The 21,419-nt window shown below is 38.4% G+C and overlaps 2 protein-coding genes across 4 annotated transcripts in view; both read left to right on the top strand.

Annotated features, from left to right (window-relative positions):
- The first annotated feature begins 1,093 nt into the window (after window positions 1–1,093).
- On the top strand, window positions 1,094–4,732 carry LOC114467019 (tubulin alpha chain-like). The gene is made up of 4 exons (XM_028452983.1): window positions 1,094–1,202; window positions 2,268–2,490; window positions 3,283–3,431; window positions 3,544–4,732. Exons 1-4 carry the CDS (start codon window positions 1,200–1,202, stop codon window positions 4,522–4,524), a joined length of 1,356 nt encoding a protein of 451 aa, XP_028308784.1. The 5' UTR covers window positions 1,094–1,199; the 3' UTR covers window positions 4,525–4,732.
- Window positions 4,733–7,773: 3,041 nt separating this feature from the next.
- The window catches only part of mical1 (microtubule associated monooxygenase, calponin and LIM domain containing 1), a 30,177-nt gene continuing 16,531 nt past the window's right edge, over window positions 7,774–21,419 (top strand). For 2 of the 3 annotated variants that reach the window (XM_028452982.1, XM_028452980.1), the window contains exons 1-10: window positions 7,774–7,955; window positions 14,354–14,649; window positions 15,239–15,446; window positions 15,538–15,645; window positions 15,751–15,846; window positions 15,962–16,117; window positions 17,531–17,631; window positions 17,812–18,069; window positions 20,896–21,011; window positions 21,229–21,355. In XM_028452982.1, coding sequence (XP_028308783.1) covers window positions 14,392–14,649; window positions 15,239–15,446; window positions 15,538–15,645; window positions 15,751–15,846; window positions 15,962–16,117; window positions 17,531–17,631; window positions 17,812–18,069; window positions 20,896–21,011; window positions 21,229–21,355 — 1,428 coding nt within the window. In that variant the 5' untranslated portion in view covers window positions 7,774–7,955; window positions 14,354–14,391. Of the gene's footprint in view, window positions 7,956–14,139; window positions 14,274–14,353; window positions 14,650–15,238; window positions 15,447–15,537; window positions 15,646–15,750; window positions 15,847–15,961; window positions 16,118–17,530; window positions 17,632–17,811; window positions 18,070–20,895; window positions 21,012–21,228; window positions 21,356–21,419 lie in introns of those variants that run through there. The other variant, XM_028452981.1, reaches the window with a different exon arrangement.

Below are 21,419 nucleotides of genomic sequence, written 5' to 3'. Positions count from 1 at the left end.
ACACTGAAATCTTGCAGGTAAGATTTAATTTATCAAATACAAATTACTTTTAAAGCGGCAAAGGAAGGTCTGACTGCCTCCCGCAATAGAGTTACACATAATGTGCCTGTACATCCTTTAAGGTGAGATAAAGTCCTGCATTTCCTAAAATATCAGGAATACACAAATACATTAGAAATCCCCATAAATGTTGCTACGGCTATTGTTAAAGAAAACGATAAGCAATGTGAGCTGTAGTATTGGATTACAAACATAAGGCCAATGAATAGGAAGCAATTTGATATGTTTCAGCACAGGCTAATATATATATATACATTCCTAGTTTAATATATGACATACTTTATTCATTCTGAAGGAAATTTAGGTGGTCAGCTGGAGCAAATAGAAAAATATAAATCTAATTATTCATAACTGTATTGATATAGTACTTTTCATTCATAAAAAGCTACACAATCAGAACTCATGTGATCTTGCGCATTTATCACATTATAAAATGTGGTTTTTTTTCTTTTATTTTTACAAACTATACCACCCCATATTAGGTTGATAAATGCCAATTTAATCTTTAAAATTGCATACATCCTTATTCTGTATGTTTTTGTTGACTATGTCACAGATTTAGTCAACAAAAATCTTAATGTCATTTGCTGTTGTATTTTAATCAAAAGGCTATGACTAAAACTAAATATTGTATATCAAAATTAACACAGAAGGAAAAACTGGAGTAAAACAGATTAAAATCAGTAAAAGCAGGTGTTTTGTAAAAAAGGCTATTTAGAAAGGTGTTTTTTTTAATAAGATGTAAAGGTCTAATTTGAAATTAGATACTGCTACAGTGAAATTGATCTTCCTACTACAATGGTTGTCCGGGAAATAGACAATGGTGCCATGGCTCTGGTTGTTGTCTGTCTGTTCGTAGCTTGGAAACCATGATGGATGGAAACGCCGAGAAGAAGGCATCGGTTAGAGTCGGAGGCGGGACTCTTAGTGGATGGAGCATCTTAACCAATAAGAATCCGGAGACAAATTTTTAACTTTTGATTGACAGCATTAAAAACCAATGGTCATAGAGAAGGCGCTCGTGCCAGGGCGGGGCCTGCTTAAATACAACCGTCCATCGTCGCTTTGTTAGCCATTGTCTCTTACGTCGACGACATAGCAGTCCATCTGTAAGACTCATCCACCAAAAAGCTACTAAAATGGTAAGAAAACTCTGCTAACGGTCCGAAAATGATGGTCTCACAGTGTTGCTGGAGGAGGGGGTTTGTTTCTTTAATAATATGGGATCATTATTGATTTACATTTTTCAATATTTATTGATGTATGTGTGTGCATAAACAGTTTAGTGCTGCGGTACGGTGGGGGTTGAAGGCGGTGAATTAGGCCGGTTCTGACGGGTTTCTGGCGGTCAGGCTGAACAATGGAGGGCTTCATTAGGGGCTGGATAAATAATGGCGGCTTAATTCATTCATTTTATCCTCTCATGGCTAACACCAGGGCCATTACTACCCTTTACTCGTCGAATTTAAATGCATTAGGTAGTTTAATTAATTTGAGACGACCTACAGAAACCTTATCGGGGCTGAGAAGAGGATGAAATGGGGGTGTCAGCGTGGCTCCAGGAATGAATATTTAATGTGAAATGATGGATACTCATGGACTGACATATGTCGGCTCATAGAAACGCAACTTTAGCCTTCTAGTCATCTTATTGTGCTGAGAGACGGTGGAGCACACCGCCCTGCACCTGTTTCTTCGGTCTTTGCCTGTTGCCATGGTGACGGGTTTTGTCGCATAGCAACGCCCTGCGACAAAAGGGGGACGGTTGAAGTAAGCGTTTCTGTTGAAACCCGAAGCCCTTAAATTCAATAAAACTTTATTTAAATGTCAGGTATCTTTATTTAACAGCTTTTATTTTTCACTCGATGTCCCAATTAATTAATAGTAAAAATGTTTTACCTTGTCTGCACATGCTGTCGAAGGACAACACTACGTGACAGTATGCATGTTTTATTATTGCATAAATTGTGCATAAGAAAAAAAATTATTGAAGCGAGAATATAAAAAGAAAGGGCAGTGTTACACTTATGAGGGGGACAGTAAAGAGGGAGTCAATGGAAGGGGTGGGAAAGAGTCGACTATTTTAAGGTGAGAGTGCAATGTGGTGTTAGAGTTGTGGATATATATGCAAATAATTTCTACATTTTTCAACTTCTTATTTTTTATCTCTCTTTTTTTTTTGTCTTTTTTTTTTTTACCGTTTTTAGCGTGAGTGCATCTCTATCCACGTTGGCCAAGCCGGTGTCCAGATTGGCAATGCATGCTGGGAGCTGTACTGTCTGGAGCATGGAATCCAGCCTGATGGTCAGATGCCCAGTGACAAGACCATCGGAGGAGGCGACGACTCCTTTAACACTTTCTTTAGTGAGACTGGAGCTGGAAAACACGTCCCCAGAGCGGTCTTTGTGGACCTGGAGCCCACTGTCATTGGTAAGCATGGCCTTATAAACCAGTGCTTCTCGAACCGTGTGTCAGGGCTCCCCTGGTGGAGGAATAGAGATATAACAGGTGGGGTGTGGCAAACCAGAGGATATTTTTGGTTTCATGCCAATCTTCTTAAATGCCTTACTTCATTGGCAATTAAGATGATTAAACCAAACAAAACACCTACAAACAAAGTAATAGTGAGAAGCCTAAAAATGTTGCAGAAATCAAAAGAACATTAAATTATTAGACTGCATTATATATTGACCAGGAACAAAATGAAATGTGGAACTAAAGTGCAAATATATAACAATGCACCACATGTGTATGTGTTCATATTTTTAGTCATTCTCTATATTGTTATCATAATGTTATTTTGTTTTTTTGCACCATCCACCGAGTCACATTCCTTGTACTGTTAAAAACTCTACTTGGCAATAAAACTTTTCTGATTCTGAAAAATAATGATTTTCGTCAGCATGTACTTAACATGGAGCAAGGCAATAAACAAACTTTCAATAGCTGACTTGAAAAATGTATTTCCTTTTTGGTTTTCTTAAGCTTGAAGGTGATTAATTTAATTTTGTTTTTAATTTATTATAAAATACGACATAACTTGTTTCTTGTTAGATCAATACATTTGAAAATGTGTCATTTGTCAAGATTATATTGGGGGGGCAATGGGTGCACTTAGGGCATGAAAGTGGGTAATACCCAAAAAAGTTTGAGAACCACTGCCTTAAACACACAAATAATGACTTATTGATGTTAATTACATTTCATTTTAAACAATTTCAGATGAGGTGCGCACTGGAACCTACCGTCAGCTGTTCCATCCTGAGCAGTTGATCACTGGAAAGGAGGACGCTGCCAACAATTATGCTCGTGGTCACTACACCATCGGCAAGGAGATCATTGACCTGGTTCTGGACCGGATCCGCAAACTGGTCAGTCAATATGAAGAAGCAGTTTTGAATGCATTGTTTCGTTAATTTAAAAATTTGACATTTCCTAGGACAGAAATGTTCACGTTAGGTTTTCTTGTCCTTCTGTTTCCAGGCGGACCAGTGCACAGGACTTCAGGGGTTCCTGGTCTTCCACAGCTTTGGTGGAGGCACCGGCTCTGGTTTCACCTCTCTGCTGATGGAGCGTCTGTCCGTGGACTACGGCAAGAAGTCCAAGCTGGAGTTCTCCATCTACCCAGCTCCTCAAGTGTCCACTGCTGTGGTGGAGCCCTACAACGCCATCCTGACCACCCACACCACCCTGGAGCACTCCGACTGTGCCTTCATGGTGGACAACGAGGCCATCTACGATATCTGCCGCAGGAACCTGGACATTGAGCGTCCTTCATACACCAACCTGAACAGGTTGATCAGTCAGATCGTGTCCTCCATCACGGCCTCTCTTCGCTTCGATGGTGCCCTGAATGTTGATCTGACAGAGTTTCAGACCAACTTGGTGCCCTATCCCCGTATTCACTTCCCTCTGGCCACCTACGCCCCCGTCATCTCAGCTGAGAAGGCGTACCATGAGCAGCTGTCGGTGTCTGAGATCACCAATGCCTGCTTCGAGCCGGCCAATCAGATGGTCAAGTGCGACCCTCGCCATGGCAAGTACATGGCTTGTTGTCTTTTGTACCGCGGCGACGTCGTTCCTAAAGACGTGAACGCCGCCATCGCCACCATCAAAACCAAGCGCACCATCCAGTTCGTGGACTGGTGTCCCACTGGTTTTAAGGTTGGCATTAACTACCAGCCACCCACAGTGGTTCCTGGTGGAGACCTGGCTAAGGTCCAGAGGGCCGTGTGCATGCTCAGCAACACTACTGCTATCGCTGAGGCCTGGGCTCGGCTCGACCACAAGTTCGATCTGATGTACGCCAAGAGAGCCTTCGTTCATTGGTACGTGGGGGAGGGGATGGAGGAGGGAGAGTTCTCTGAGGCCAGGGAGGACATGGCAGCTCTGGAGAAGGATTACGAAGAGGTTGGAGTCGACTCCATTGAGGGTGAGGGAGAGGAGGAAGGAGAGGAGTATTAGAAAGTCACATGAATGCACTAAAAAAGGGAAACTGTTCAAAATAAAATGTTACGATACATTCCAAGCAAAGTTCACAATTTCTGTTAACTTCAATCTGTAGACTGATAGAAACAAAGGGAAATGCTAACTGTATCACTCCTCCTATGGCGTTACACAAAGATGTTTGTAATGAATACAAAGTCTTAAATAAAGTCCCTCTTGTATCATGTTTCACGTGTTTGTCCTTATTTTCAGAAAAAGTCTTACTCCACCTCAGTCCATGGTTGAGCTTTATTTTTTTAAGTTGGTAGGTCATTTTACATTTTCTGTTTATGAAAAACTGAGTTAATCTGTTTTAATGCTGTCATACATTAGAACCAATCAGGTTCCTGACTTTGATAGTGGCAAACTCTTTGCTAAATACAGATTAGCACCAACGGGAGTGGGTCATTCTGTGTCTTTTCGACACATTTTTAGGACATCCCACGTATTTTGGACCCAAATAATTCTGAAATTTTTTTCCAATTGTTCCTTAATAATTCAAGAGATACACTGTACATTTTTAGTTTGATTGAGGGGATCCTTTTTGAGATATAGCCATAAACTGTAAAATCTCAACATGATGTAATTTTTTATTTTACGTCATCTCAATAATGGAATATATTATTCATAAATAAGTGAATTGTGAGACTTAGAGTAATCTCTCATTTCATGCATACATCCAAACTCATGCTCTCTCATCACCCGTAAATCCAACTCTCTCCCTCTAAACTTTATGATGAATGTTATACACAAACAAACTTAGGCACATATTTGTAAACATCTTAAGCATGCCAACTTCATAGGTTGAACATACATTATCAAAAAGAGGTAGAGAATCAATAAAAAAACATTTTTAATATTATCATTCATTTTCCAGTAACACCAATAACATACCTGGGTCAAGACATAACTTAATTTATATTAACATAAATTGCTCAGTGTACATAGTTTCAGTGCAGACTCATATTTTTCATTATTTTCAGAGATTTGACAAAGCCATACCAGCCTGTCATTGCCCGATCCCGTTAGAGCTCAGAAGCTAAGCAGGTCTGGGCTTGGTTAGTAGTCGGATGGGAGACGACTGAGAATTCCAGGTGCCACAGTGGGGTGGCAGTCACACCAGCGGTATCTGTCATTATGTCCTTGGGCAAGGCACTTCACTCACTGCCTAGTCTGAATGTAGTGTGTGAGTGAATGTTGGTGGTGGCCGATGGCGCACTTTGGCAGCCTCGCTTCCGTCAGTCTGCCCCAGGGCAGCTGTGGCTACAGTTGTAGTTTACCACCACTAAGTGTGGAGTGAAAGAATAATGCCTAAATTCTGTAAAGCGACTTTGAGTGCCTATGAGAAAGCGCTATATAAAATTGATGCATTATTAAACTTGTTTTTCCAAAATAAGAAACTAGATTATTATTTTTTTTTTTTAATCGGCAATTTCTCCCAAAATGTACGGACCGCAGTATTATTAGGGGGCCTAGCCCTCGGGGCCTGGGGACCACATATGTAAGCATACCATATCTTGGACGCGAGAACTCATATATTTGCCAACAGGTGGCGCTATAACCAAGTTCAAAGCGTTTTGGCCTATAACTCCTACACCATGTCACACATTCAAAAACTTCATGTCCACAGATTCCCTGAATAGCGCTGAATCATCTGGCCACGCCCATTTCTGCCTTGAGTTTTGCCGGTACAAAATAAAGCTGGGCAAAAAAATCGATTTAATCAACTAATCAAATTTGGAGATAAAAACGATTTTTATTTTGCAAATTCGAGTTAAATTAATAATAATAATAATAATAATAATAATAATAATAATAATAATAATAATAATAATATGATTGAAGGCTGTCATTAAGTGTCGTTTGTTACCCTAACCCCACTAGATCCCTTCATCTAACCCAAAACATGCCTACATAGCCCCAATGGTGGCATAATTTATAGCAACAACACTTTGAGCCTTTTTACGTTTTACTAAATCAGTTTCTAACATTTGTCGCTAGATGGCGCAAACACACAGCGCTGTGGAGTCTGCAACAGAAACACAATCTATTTATTTATGCTGTCATTTTAAAGTATGGTTAGCTAAATTAAAAACAAAACGTGCTTAACATTGCATTTGATTAGTTCATTTATGATACTCAAATGTCACTACAAGTAACAAAAATATGGTTTTGATAATAATAATAAAAAATACAGTTTGGATTGTCAAATAAAACAGTTGGAATTGATGAATGCAGCTGAGTTTTTAAACTTAGCTTTATTTGAGACGTTGAGCTCTTTGAACTGAAATTGAATTGTTAGAGATTTCATCGACTAAAGTCTTGATGTCATTTATTTGACACAAACCAGACCATAACTGAAATACAGCTAAGTCGCATTTTAGTCAAAAGACTATGACTAAAACAAAATAAAAAATGTTTCAAGTACTAGTCTACTAGTAATTACTAAAAAAATAAATAATAATAATTAAAAATAATAATTAAAAAAGACAACAAATAAAAGTAAATTAAAAAAGAGTCTCGTACTAGTATCTACTAATAATTAGACTTGTAGTACTACTAGTGACAATACAAATGGGAAAACTGTTCAAACTGACAAATATTTTAAAAAATGAGTCCTTAAAGACAAGTTTAAATATAGCTAAATTTTTGACTAAAAGTAAGTTGCATTTTTGTCATAAGACTACGACTAAAACTAAATTAAAAATGGTCAAGTACCAGTCTACTAATTGCTAATAAATAAATACAAATAATACTAATTTAAAAATAAATCAAATAAACTATATAGATAAAACTAGTCTAGTCTACTAGTAGTCGATACTAGTGGTGTATAAATCTGTGAATAGGTTTGGTCCAGAACACATCAGTGACATGTTAGTCAGGTATGAACCCAGCAGGTCACTCAGATCTATGGATACAGGTCAGATAGTGGAGCCCAGAGCTCACAGGAAACATGGTGATGCTGCTTTTAGTTGTTATGCTGCAAAGAAGTGGAACAAACTGCCAGCAGAGCTGAAGTCAGCATCCAATGTGAACATTTTTAAATCAAAGTTAAAGGCAAGACCAAGACTAATTACTAGTAAAAAAAATAAAATAAAATAAAAATTCACGTAATTAATTTTATTTTAATCCAAACGAATTTAAGAAAAGTTTAAATAACCGCTTCCTTCAACTACTCTCCATCGCGTCACGTGCTCTTCTCTCCTCGTGCGCCCAGGTGGCGCACAGACCAGAAGGTACCGGAAGAAGCTCCGTTCGTGCAGCGCGTGCACTGTTTGTTTACCGAGACTGTCACAGACACAGATACAGATACAGACACAGACAACGGACACGGACATGAAGGACGTGGTGGGGGCTTCCAGTGCGAGTCCGTGTCCGCTGACGTGTGCCTGAGGCGGGGAGCTCAAACCGTAAGTTTGTCCCTCATTGTTTTTAAAGGTAAAGATTTATGTCGCTTGGAGTAATTCGTTTTTACCTGATTTTATTGTCTAACAAAAGGCTCCTTGTTGTCATTGTTGCCATTTTGTCGTTTTTTTTAAATCCATTTTAAATGTGTTTGATAATTGATAAGATGTTCTTATTGAGCTTCCTGTATATGGCAAGTGGTTTTAACATGTAATAAGTAGCAGTACTTGTAATTGTATATATCTATAATTCAATTTCGAGCTGTTGTTATTCCAAGTCTACGTAACCATAATGTAATTTCGACTAGTTACAATTCTAATTATTGATTTCTACAATTCCATTCTCACTAGTTAAACTTGTAGTTATCAACAATTTAATTCTCACTTATGGAAATCCCCCATTGTAGATATCTGAAACTTCATTACAGCTAGTTGAAATGTCCCATTGACTTCCATTCAAATTTTATTCCACATATCTACAATTAAATTTTGACATTTTGCAATTCCAAGGCCACATATCCATAATATAATTTTGATCAGTTGCAATGTTAATTGTTGATATCCACAATTGTTCTTACATTTAATTTATCATATATTGAATTATAGATATCTGAAATTAAATTCTGACTAGTCAGAATTAAATGACTGATATGTCAGCTTGGAATTGTAACTAGTGAGAATGTAATTTCAGATGTCTGGAATCGCGTTTCAGATATCTACAATATAATTGTAAAATTATATTCTTACTGGTAACATCTTTATTTTAGATATCTACAATTCATTTAATAACTAGTCTTAATTGAATCATAGATATCCAAAAAGAGACTTTCCACTAGTTAAAATATTATATCCAGTTAAATTTGCCATTCTTCCTGTGATAAAAAAAAACAAACAAACACAGAGATGCTTCCATTTTAGTAGCTGAACATCACCTTGTTGTCCCACCTTCATTCGTTCTTCTCCGTCATGTTTGTGTCATCGTTTGTCCCACTTTGACCGTTTACACATGGGGATAAAGTCAGCTAACATAATCTGATCTAATCCAATTTAAATCCTCCTTCACCTACAAAGGTAAAGTCAGGTCACTTTACAGCTGGGGTGTCAAACTCATTTAAATCCAGGGGCCAAATACGGATCACTCTGGTCTCAAGGGCCACAGATTCTCGGCAGGAAAATGATTTATTTTAACAGTTTTCTGCCCTAGTTTGTACTTCCACGTATATGTAAAGTATGTAACTGACAATATCCAAGCAATAAGTGACAGATATCAGTTCTTTCTTCATCTGTATTTAAAATAAATAAAATGTATTAAATAAGTGGACATTATGTCAAGTATTTTGAGGAAAACTGCACGATTTTTGGAAAAAATTGAGAGTTTATAAACAAAAAGCTCTTCCATCATGTGATAAAAGCATGGGAAAAACTATGAATCCTGCAAATATTGTAGAGTGTGATTGAATCTGTATATTTAGGGACTGAGATATCTACAGCTGAATTATTTGGTAATTTACACATTAATTATTGTTTTCTCTGCTATTTTACATTTTATCCTGTGGGCTGAATTGGATGCTCTAAAGCAGTGGTTCTCAAATTCTTTAGCTCCAGTCCCCCTTTTTCTTATTTCTGAATCTTTGTCCGACTTAGAAATCTATTTAAAAATAATTATTACATCATAATGATGAATGAACGAGTGATAACACATTTTAAAGAATCTCATTTTGTGAGTAAGTGGAAAGAAACCGTATTTATTGCAGTGGTTCCCATTCCAACCTTTTTTTGGATCGTGACCCCATTTTGATATCAAACATTTCTGGCGATCGCAAAGACATTTTTTTTTCTTTTTAGATATTTTTTTACTGCATTTTTGTTGAACTAGATTCATATTTCACAAAGGGAAATTATAGAAATTCAGTTGTTTAAGGTTGGGTGTAGTTTTAATAATAATAATAATAATAAAAAACAATAATACATGTAAAAAAAACAATCTATTAGAATTTTTCAGAAATTTCAGCTGACATTTATACTGTTGGTGACCCCACAGAGGGTCCTGACACCAAGTTTGAAAAACACTGAATAGATTTATTTCTATAGTTATTATAATTTCCGATCATATCATGCCTGGGGTGGGACCAAGACTGACATTTTATTTGTAAATTTTCCTCTCTCTCTCTCTCGTTTTCTCTCTCCCTGTAGCGCCATTGCATACCTCTAAAGTAGGGAAAAAAATCGATTTCACGATATATCGTTTTTTTTATTATTTTTTTATTTTAATATTTTATCAATATTTTTGTGTATTTGTACAATATTTCAGTGGTTACAATGCTTTCAATGTGTTGCAATGGTTACTTTGAGACTTCTACACAGTAGTTTCAGTGAAAAGAAACTTGTTGCACTTGATTTTATGATGGCAGTGTGTAACACTGCATTTTCTTTTTTTCAAAAATCACTAATAATAAATAATAAATAGGATGTTTGGAAGCAAATAGTTTTGACTCAATGTGTCCTCTGAATGATCAATATCTTCTGATGAACATAGACAGCAACTTGATTTTTCATCTCTATGTTTAATTTTGATGTTAACTGGGTAGAATATCACGATAATATCGTATCGTGACCCAAGTATTGCAATACGTATCGTATTGCAGCATCCTTGCCAATACTCACCCTACTCTACAGGTACACGTACCCCCATTTGAGAAACGCTGCTCTAAAGGGCTGGATTTGGCCCCCTGGGCCTTAAGTTTGACACGTGTGCTTTACAGGATCCAAAAAGTAGTGGATCCTGTTCTTTAAAATTGGCAAGTCAGGTGATGATGATGATGATGATGATGATGTTGGTGATGCATAACTGCATGACCAAGTCCTTGAGCTTTTTTTATTGTAGCAGCCAGTGTTACAAAAGGACGTGAGTCGTCTTCCTAAAACACTGTGTACAAGCAGACAAAGAAGTAAAAATACACTTTGGGATTCAGATCAAAGTCTGTGATCATCACCTGGAGTTATTTTAGGCTCTCAATGCTTGGCTTGTCTCTTTTTAAAATTCTTTCACTGGCACACAAGCTCACTTTGTTTCTGCATGTGAAATTTTCCAAAGAAAAACACATTCCAAGCAGGTTTGGTTTGTTTGTTTGGCTTCACATTACATTTAGCAATTTATTGTCAGATGTATTGTCAAACGTGCAACTTTATTGCTGTGATTGTCCTCAAGAGTTAAAATGCATAGAACAATCCCAAAATAAAAAGTAAATGAGACTCTGTCATTCAAGAATTTCAAGCTTTAACCAGGTTTAACAGCAACTTCACAGTAGCTTAAATTTTCTGATTAAGAAATCATATAACTACATAATTTATAATTTATAACATTACAATTAAAAAATTAATAAACTCTTCCCTTAGCATCTCAGCATAGTGTGAATAAAAAAGTGAACATGCCTGTGGCACACATATAGGGTGGACACATGTAAACAAAGAGGGGGCGGGCTCACATCACGCTACGGTAACCCACAAGGACGGAACACAAAAAAGTAAAAAAAAAAAACTGGTGGGAAAAAAAATGAAAAAGATTAAAAAACTGGAATCAAATTCGATAAATCGATTAAATCGATTTATTTATTTATTTTTTAATTTTATTTGCCCAGCCCTACAATAATGTGAGTTTGTAGTGCTCGTCTTGTTTTGTGTAATACAGTGAGGCAAAGGTCCAGTTAGTTTTTAAAAGCTGCACCATTCATCTTATTTTTATTCTTTAGAACATGAAATATAATAGTATGGATTAAAAATGTAATGTTTTTGTCCCGTTTGAACACAAACAAACAAAGCCACAACAGACACATTGTGTGAATGCGGTTACAACGATCCTCACTGTTAAGGAATTTAAAGCTCTTAAACCTCTGTGTCTAAATGTTCTAAATATGTATTAAACTGTGATGTTTTGTGTTGGGACTTGATAAGATGTTTCATTTATTGTTTTGTTTGTGTGTGGTTTTATATCTGAGTGTCTCTTTCTTAACAGCGACAGGCTCTAAGTGACAATAAGTGACAGATATCAGTCCCAACAGGATCTTAACTTTAAGTTTCCTAGATTTTTTGACCATTTTCTTTTTAAATAAGGGAAATATTATGTAGTAATTTGTGGAAAATGAAGGATTTTGTAAGAATTTTGAGTTTTTCTAAAGTTTAACATTAAAAATGACTGCAATATAAGCCTTGGGAAGACTGTGAGTTTCATTTACACAAAGATTAATTTTTACTTTATTCTGCGGGTCGAATTTTGCCGCCAGGCCATGAGTTTGACACACGTGCTCTACAGTTAGCATTTCCTGCTGTCACTGGTGGAAGCACAACAGAGCAGTGCAGGAAATAATACTGAGAGACACGCACATCAGTGCTGACACGCTGCAGCAGCTGTAATTATAAACTCCATCGTCCTAAGGGGGAAACAGAGGCTTGAAGTCACTCTGAGGTAAAAAAAAATATCTACTGTCAGGAATTTAAACAGCAGCATCAGAGGAATACCAGTGTGTGCTGTGCATGTAACTGCATGCTTATTCATCATGCCTGAAAATGTCAGAAATACAAGCTGGAAATTGGATCTGCTTTCAGTGTTTGAGTTTCTATTGGTTGAAGAGATTTGCATCTTGCTTGGAAGTGTAACGAGTTCTCCAAAGTCCCCCTCCTTGTGTCAACAATGACATAAATAATAAATAATGAGTGTTGTGCTCAGACTTGAGGTTAAGAGTCCTGTTGTGTCATCATATTGTTCAACCTGAGGCAGATGATTGGCTAAACCTTTGAACAGGATTGTTTTCAGTTTAATAGTCATTCATATCAAGACCTGCTGACAGTCAGTGAGTCACTTTGTCAGCGACGTTAATGGTTTAGAGTTTTTTTTTAGATTCATTCACGTGTTCAACTGGGTTTATATGTTTTATGTTCAGGCCTTGCTGGTGCGTTTTATACTGTATAATACAATAAACATTGATTTGCTTCTAATTACCTTTAGGGCTGGGCAATATATCGAGTTTTATATTTTGGCGATATAGAAAATTACAATTTTGCCTACATCGATATTTTTTTTTTTTTATAGCTTATTTAGTATTAAAATACTCATTTTAGATGTTGTTGCTTTTGCTACTTCTCAGAAGAGCATAAAAAGCTCAGTTAGATGGATTACTGAGTGCGTCCTAATCCCGACCTTCCCTTAAACAAGCCACACTACAGAACTCACTCACACGTGCTGTCCCTTTTAGGTGAAAAAGTAAAAAGTGACACATCTGTGTTTTTTGTATATGCAGATTTATTGTATGTCACCATTTTGAGAAATAAATATTGAGATATGAGTTTTGGTCCATATCCCGGCCCCAGCCCTAACTACTTTATATTATTATTATATATAAATATAAATTGTGCATTAGGGGCTAATGGAAAGATTTGAATATTGTTGACTTTTTGCTTCTTATTTGAAGGTTTTTCCTTCAAAACATAATTTTTTTTAAGGACTTATTGATGATATTTTTCAGGGTCTTCTAATTTATTTATTTTATTTTATTGTTGAATATTCTTATGGTTAAGGTTAAAATGGATGTAACCCATTGGTTTTTCTCATGCCAACTGTTACTCTCTATAATATGACACTTGATCAAGCCTTTTGTAACATTTCACACTACAAAATAAGTAATAAAAGTATGTATGATTCGTGCTGATATCGTATCTTATTGATTGGTATCGGCCAATAACAAAGTATGCAATATCTGTGTCGTATCGGATGTGGAAAAAGTTGTATTGGGACTCAAACCATAATTCAAACCAAACCATAGGAACAAAACATTTGTTTCTCATAAAATTCATTTCGTTTTCAGGTTGCTAGAAATGTAATAGAATAGTAATAGTTCTAAATATTTAAATTGATCATGGCAGTCAATGCATATTTGTTCATTATTTCCAGATAAATGTAATTTGTATGCTGTAGTTTACCCAGTCACAACTGAAGGAAGAACACAAACATTGTGAGTTTCATGTGCTTCCAGTAAACTATACTCTGTTGTGTACGGAAACCAGTGACGTACACACGTCCGGAGGCTGTGTGAGAGACTGAGAAATCAGCAGTGGGCGGGTCACACCACGCTAAGCTGTCGTAAAAAACACAGATAAAGATAAACCACATTGAGGAAGTTAGCAATGAATCACACAACTGCAGCAGGTGACTTGAAGCCTGCAGCGTTTGAACATGTATGCACACTATAATTAGGACATCTTGACTCAGGGACTTCCCACTGCACAGTAGGTAGACTATTAGGAAGTAGTGGACCACCACTTTGAATGCCTGTAAGAAAGACTGGAACCCTTTACGCGTCTCCAGGAAAGTGCAGATGTCACAATTAAAAACCTCTTCTGCTCTCTCACAGATAAGGTAAACCTCCTGTGGACCCTTAGACCCTCAGCCATGGCGAGCCAGGACTCCAGCAACCCTTCGCACGCCACATTCGACCTCTTCGTCCAGGCCCAGAGCTGCCAGGATGTCAAGCTACACTTTGCAGAGCTTTGCCGGCAGCTGGAGATCAACTCGAAGGATTTCAGAAACTTCTACAACAAGTTAAAAGAAAAACTGAACTATTGGAAAGCTAAAACTTTGTGGACCAAGTTGGACAAAAGAGCTTCTCATGCAGACTACCAGCAAGGAAAAGCCTGCAAAAATAACAAGGTATTTGTGTGTAACTATGCATTTACAACATTTGTATGTAAACTAATTACAATATCACAGTATTTGTACTCATTAGAGATGTAACTATATCTAAATCTCACAGTTCGGCACGAAATATGGTGAAAAGCGGTTAAGTGACTGTAATGGGTCAACATATGTGACATTAGGTGGGAAAGTGGTGGAAAGGGTTTATACAATAAGTGCCGAAAATGTCTTGAAAGGAAAAAAATGTGCAGTAAAGACATTGAAATTTGATGGAGAAGTGGCAGAAATTGGAGAAATGTAGCAAACATGTATTAAAAGGAGCAAAAATAATAGAGCAAGAAAAGTGATGAAAATAGGTTAAAATATGGTGCATTTGGTGTAGTTGCAGTAAAAGGTTCAAAACTATTTTTGTTTTATTACATTTGTATAAAATAAGATTTATTACAGACTTTTTAAAGGGTTCTTATGTTTTTAGTAAGATATTGAAAATTTGAGTGTGCAACATTTTATAGAAGGTCATAGTAAAGGTATTTTGAATCACTTTGTAGATTTTTTTGTTTATCAGTTAATCTAAAATGTCTCATGGCTTGTGTTTTGTCCCCAGTGTCTGGTGTTGGGTGCTGGCCCCTGTGGGCTGAGGACAGCCATCGAACTGGCCCTGCTGGGAGCTCAGGTGGTGCTTTTAGAGAAAAGAGAGTCGTTCTCCAGGAATAATGTTCTCCATCTGTGGCCCTACACCATCTATGACCTGCGAGGACTCGGAGCCAAAAAGTTTTATGGGAAATTCTGCTCTGGTGCTCTGGATCACGTCAGTGAGTGGGATTCATTCAGTTATTGTATGACTTGATCTGCTTCTAAACTCATTCACTCTGATTTAAAAACTCCACACTGGTGTGTTTTCAGGCATCCGTCAGTTGCAGTTGATCCTTTTAAAAGCGTCTCTTCTCCTTGGGGTTGAGGTGCACACTGGAGTGGAGTTCGAGGGCCTGGTGGACCCCTCAGGAGAAAATGGTACTAATGTTTAACACAATCTGTCACAATCAGTGGTTTTAGTTGAGCAGAATGTGAAGACCAAGCAGGACGTGACAGTGTGATGTTTCTCTCGCTCTGTGTCAGGTTGGATGGCCAAACTACAGCCTCGGACTCATCCAGCAGCATCCTTCCAGTTTGATGTCTTTGTTTCTGCTGGTGGAGGCAGGTTTGTCCCTGACGGTGAGACGCACTCTCATGAGCGACTGAATCAATTCCAAGTGCACAAACTTCCCCTCGTAAAGCTTTCCTTGTGGGTTGAGTTTGTTTCTGTATTGTTTTTGTTGCAATTCTTCAGGTTTCAAACACAAAGAGCTCAGAGGACAATTAGCTATCGGCATCACTGCAAACTTCATCAACAGGAACACGGCGGCTGAGGCCCAGGTGGCAGAGATCAGCGGAGTGGCTCGAATCTACAACCAGAAGTTCTTCCAAGACCTGCTCAGTCAAACAGGTGGGAAACTTATTGATTTCAAGTAATTTTAGGTGATCTCTATTGATGTCATCACCGACTGGTCGTAAGTAGGCTTTACACTGATCTGATCGGCTATATCGGATTGGCTGATATTTTGCATTTTATGCAGTTATTGTGATCGGCTGTAATGTCTTAATTCACCGATTCAATCAATGACGTCATTGTCGTGATAAAACTTTCTGTAGATGCTTCCATTGCATTGTTTTATCGTCTCATTTCACTCACATTTGTGCACAAAGGTGAAAACCTATGAGCGAATGGCAAAAATGTCTCTTGGTTGGAGGGCTGAGGGCTGAGCACCGGTCTTCTTCCCCAGCAGATGCTGCCCCTGGCTCTGAAAGCAGGGGCAGCATCTGCTGTCAATGTTTGTGTGTGTGTTTATATGTGTGTGCGCGCTTATTTTGTTGATTCATGTTAAAATGGAGAGTCCTCGAGCGGAGCGCCCCCATTTACTTTCGCTTTCATACTGGAGACTTCTGTTTGTTTCAGGGCGGTGGTTGACACAGAAGCGTGTGTATGTGTGCTCCACCTCCGCTGTACACCTGTGAATATGGACTGTAAGCAACTGCAGGTTTTGCGATGCCACGATCAGGAAATATGTCTTTGCTCCGCTAATGCTGATGCTGATGGAGACTTCAAGTTTAGTCAATTTGTGTATTTTTGTTGTCATTTTGTGTGTGTGTTTTTTTTTTTTTTAATTTTATTTTGAGCATTGCCTTTTGGGGGCCACACAAAATTAGATTGAGTGCCGCATGTGGCCCCCGGGCACCAGTGTTTTATATATATATATATATATATATATATACGTATATAGTGCCCTAAAACATGAATACACAAACACAACCAGTGCGATACCCTTTTTTTTTTTTGGTGTGGATTTTTTTTTTTTGAAATAGTTTTGTGTCTTTGAAACGACTGCACTCCTTCTGTGGTGTGGGAGGTTTTATAATCCAGAGTAACATATTTTCAGGACTATAAAGCGCACTGCTGTATTAGCCGCATTCCAATAATTTTGCGATTTTCCAAGAAAAATCCACATAGGCCGCACTCAATTGGCTGATGAGGTTTGCCATTCAAAGACTCAGCCAATCAGAACAGGCAGGTAGGCGGGTTGCTATACTCATGTTAGGTTTAAATGAGATTTCTGTGAATTCTGATCAGTTTCCAACGTGGGAGTTATGAAACATTCATATCTGACCAATCCCAGTGTAAAAATGATCGGGTGTTGATAAATGCGGCGGCTGAATTTGATCGTCATTAACATGTTACGCCCTCAAATATTCCTGGTTCGGAGGCCCCGCCCACCAAGGTCAAACCCTCAACTTTAAATGAAAAAACCAGCATCCTATACTCTATATCTCACCCTTTTCTCTCTTTCTTTCCTCCATCCAGGCATCGACCTCGAGAATATCGTCTACTACAAAGACGACACCCATTACTTTGTCATGACTGCCAAGAAGAAGAGCTTGTTGAAGAAGGGGGTCATTAAACAGGTGAAAACACTGAGCTAAAGAGATTATTCACACAAGCCAGTGAAGTAGTGAAATAACCCAATGGTTGAAAACAGCAATGCTTTAATACGATGGGATGTTGTTTTATTCTCGTCATCTATCTGCTGCTTCAATCAAATCAGAAATGTTGCTCTGCTTCATGAACGTGTGCTTCACTTCCAGGACTTCTCTAATGCGGAGCAGCTTCTGGCTGCTGCCAACACGGACGAGGAGGCGTTGAACCAGTACGCCTATGACGCCGCCTCCTTCTCCACTGGCGGTAAACTACCCGATCTTCAGTTTGCTCTGAACCCCAATGGCAAGCCCGATGTTGCCATGTTTGATTTCACCTGCATGTATCGCGCTGAGAACGCCTCGATGGTCCGTGAGAAGAGAGGAAAGAAACTGTTGATGAGCCTGGTTGGAGACTGTCTGGTGGAGGTGAGGCTCTGCTGGTTGAATACTTTATTATTCTTCTTTCATAAAGCTTTGCCCCTGGTTTGAATGTTCACTGCAACACTTCCCTGTGGGTTTTTTTTAGCGTTCTTCAAAGCTTTTGTTATGTTGACACAAAACAAGATAAATGTTGAATCTTTTTTTTTTAGCAAATGTGAGACAAGTGGAGATGAAATAAAGAAACAATACAAAAAGTAAATAATATTAGAGTGGACTTAAACACACCACATGTCTCAATCAAACTAATAAAACCATCAAAATCTAAAAATGGGTTTGCAACACAATTATCAAAATGGCATGAGATTTGTGTTTTTATTTTATTTTTTAAACCAGTTTGTGATAAACATCATATCATAAAGTTTACTCAAAGAAAACCAGCACTTCAGTACGGAGCCCCAGACATGACATGGTGGAAACCAAAAAAAAATATTCTGGCCACAAAATTCCTTAGTAATATTAATATTGTTCCCGGTGGTTAGCTTGGCTTGTTGCTATAGCAACATCAGATGCGGTCAAAGAGAAGCAGTTGCTGAGCTGCCCTCGTCAGTTCCGTGTTGCTTTTTATTATTATTATTATTTATGTTGTACAATTGTTAAAAGTGTTAAGTATGTGTGTAGCTCTGTGTGAACAGTAGCGTCACTTGCATAACGTCGGACTCACTGCGGCTCTTGTAAACAGGAAATTGTGTTTTTGCACAAGGGATAAACTTAACTTAGCTGACGAGTCTGACAGAGATTTAGGTTATTTTTGCTGTTCGAGTTAGCTGCTAAAGCTAATGCTGCACACAAGCTGAATTTTTTCCTGCTTTTCAAACAGTGACCAATCAGCTGAACAATGCTGTTTCACTTATCGGCCTGTTTAGTGTCCATCCTGTGCACTTCCTTCAAATTTGTCAATTTAATTAAAATTATAGCTCAATAAAAATAATCATGGACCTGGTTAGTGAATGGTGGACCTTGTAAATTTACCTTTTCAAACTCATTATGTCCTTTTCACCAGCGGACATTTCGCTTTCCTATCGATAATAACAATACATTTTCAAAAACTCAGACACTTTACAGTTGTTAAAACAACTACACAAATCAAAAAAAGAAACTAATACTAATAAAGGTAAATACAGAAAAAATTCATAACAGTCACAAGTTAAAAGCTTGGGAGATGAGTGTGAAAACAGAGGAGGTCTGTCGCTTTAATACTGCTTCTCTAATCAGTTTCACAAAAGTGCTCTGATATGTGCATCATTCCCGTGTAGAGTCTGAATTACACCCACTGCAGACCCAGGTAGTCGGTGTTTTCGTGCACCAGGTGTCACCTGTGTGGAAGCGAGGGGACTGCCTCGCTTCCATACTGCTGCTGAGCTGCTTCCATCAGTTCTTAAAAGTGCTCGGATGGGGCCGAAAGTGGCTTCAGCGGAAGTCCCTGGTCTGTTCTTGAGTCCGAATATGTGTAATATTAATAATATAAACACTATTAAAGCACTAAAGCTCTCTGGAGTAAAATTACAAACGCTGTTAGGTTGGAAATATCAACAGAGTGAACAAGCTTGTTTACGTTTTTATCCCTCTCGACCTATGACCCCCTCCAGGTCGCACATGCGCACTTCCAGAGTGTGAAAAGGCTTATTTGTTCAACAGTGATGTCATCTTCCACCCAGGTAGTTGGCAGTCTCTCTGTATGCCTGAGTTTCTGCATCTGGGTCCTACTGCCTGTTTAGCCTGGCCTATCCTACGCAATTGAGAAAGTAAATGAACCAATAACCACTGCATTAACCACTCAGCCAATAGAACGGTTGTAGAAACCACATAAAACTTCCTGTTTACAACAGTATTAGTATTTCATGGCAACAAATACATTTTTTTTTTTGTACCATGTCATGTCTGGGGCTCCGTACTTCAGAGAGATAATGTGTGTTACAAAACCTGATAATAGTCTTTCTGAAGCTGTCAGTTACCACGATTAATGGCGCCCCCTTGTGACAGAAAACATAACTTCCTGGAGAAGCTTTAAACCAGGGATGGGCAACTATATCAAAGCGGGGGCCACAAAAATGTGATTGAAATGCTGACATGAAATGTTTATAATGTTTTTGTCTTTTTTTCTGTCATTTTCTGCATTTTAGCTGTTGATTTGTGCGTTTTTGGGGTCGCTTTCTGTATTTTCGTCATTGTTTTCTGTATTATCCTGTCGTTTTCTGTTTCATTAGTCATATTGTGTTTTTTTGTGTACTTTGTATTATATTGGGCTTTATATTCCTTACAACTTCTCGAATTACAGTTTTTGGAGATTTGCCATACGTGGCCCCTGGACCGCCAGTTGCCATGTCTGCTTTAAACAGTTTTTTGGGGGGGTGTACAAAGATGAACCAGCAGTAACCCATGTGTGCATTATTATTACATTTGGATTTTAATACGCAGATGGTGTTTGTTGGTTTGCATTTCAAATGGTAAATGGACTTGATTTTATATAGCGCTTTATCCCCACACTGAAGCAGTCTCAAAGCGCTTTACATATCAGCTCATTCACCCAATCACTCTCACATTCACACACCAGTGGGACAGGACTGACATGCAAGGCGCTAGTCAACCACTGGGAGCAACTTAGGGTTCAGTGTCTTGCCCAAGGACACTTCGACACATAGTCAGGTACTGGGATCGAACCCCCAACCTCTCGATCAGAAGACGACCCTCTACCACCTGAGCCACGGTCGCCCTGACAAACTGTTGGTTGATTTTCTAATTCTCTCTTTATTATAAGCAAGAATAACATGACACATTATTTACAATGTCTTCATCTGTCCTTTTTGTGAGCAGCCCTTCTGGCCTCTGGGCACTGGGATCGCACGTGGATTCTTTGCCGTGTTTGACACAGCGTGGATGGTGAGGAGTTGGGGTTTGGGGGTCCCACATCTCAAGGTCCTGGCTGAGCGGTGAGTCCACTTCATATTATAATAACTGCACTTGCCACACGTCTCACACTTAAAGAAACACAAGCAGGGTGTTTAACTCGTTAGAACTAAAGTGAATAGATCAGATTTTGAACTTCTCTGTTTCCTGACCTGAATGAGACCCTTTGCAAAAATTATCCAGCGTTCCTAACATTCCATCTTGTGTTATTTAACATAACGTAGTTTTTGTTTTCGACAGAGAAAGCATCTATCAGCTTCTGTCTCAGACTACGCCAGAAAACACGAGCAAGAACTACGCTGCCTACTGCATCAACCCAAAGACGCGTTACTGCAGAATCAACCTGAGCTCCATCCAGCCCCACCAGGTATGCACCCCCTCACCCCCCAACCAACCCCTTCACTTTGCTCCACATAGTGAAATCCAAGTGC

The sequence above is a fragment of the Gouania willdenowi genome, chromosome 7 (genome assembly GCF_900634775.1).
Source record: "Gouania willdenowi chromosome 7, fGouWil2.1, whole genome shotgun sequence".
NCBI classification, from domain to species: Eukaryota; Metazoa; Chordata; class Actinopteri; order Blenniiformes; family Gobiesocidae; genus Gouania; species Gouania willdenowi.
This window is presented reverse-complemented; position numbering and strand designations above follow the sequence as displayed.

Coding starts and splice junctions, on each gene's coding strand:
- LOC114467019 (XM_028452983.1), top strand. Junction 2,491..3,282: donor CCTGGAGCCCACTGTCATTG/GTAAGCATGGCC, acceptor AAACAATTTCAG/ATGAGGTGCGCACTGGAACC. Junction 3,432..3,543: donor TGGACCGGATCCGCAAACTG/GTCAGTCAATAT, acceptor TTCTGTTTCCAG/GCGGACCAGTGCACAGGACT.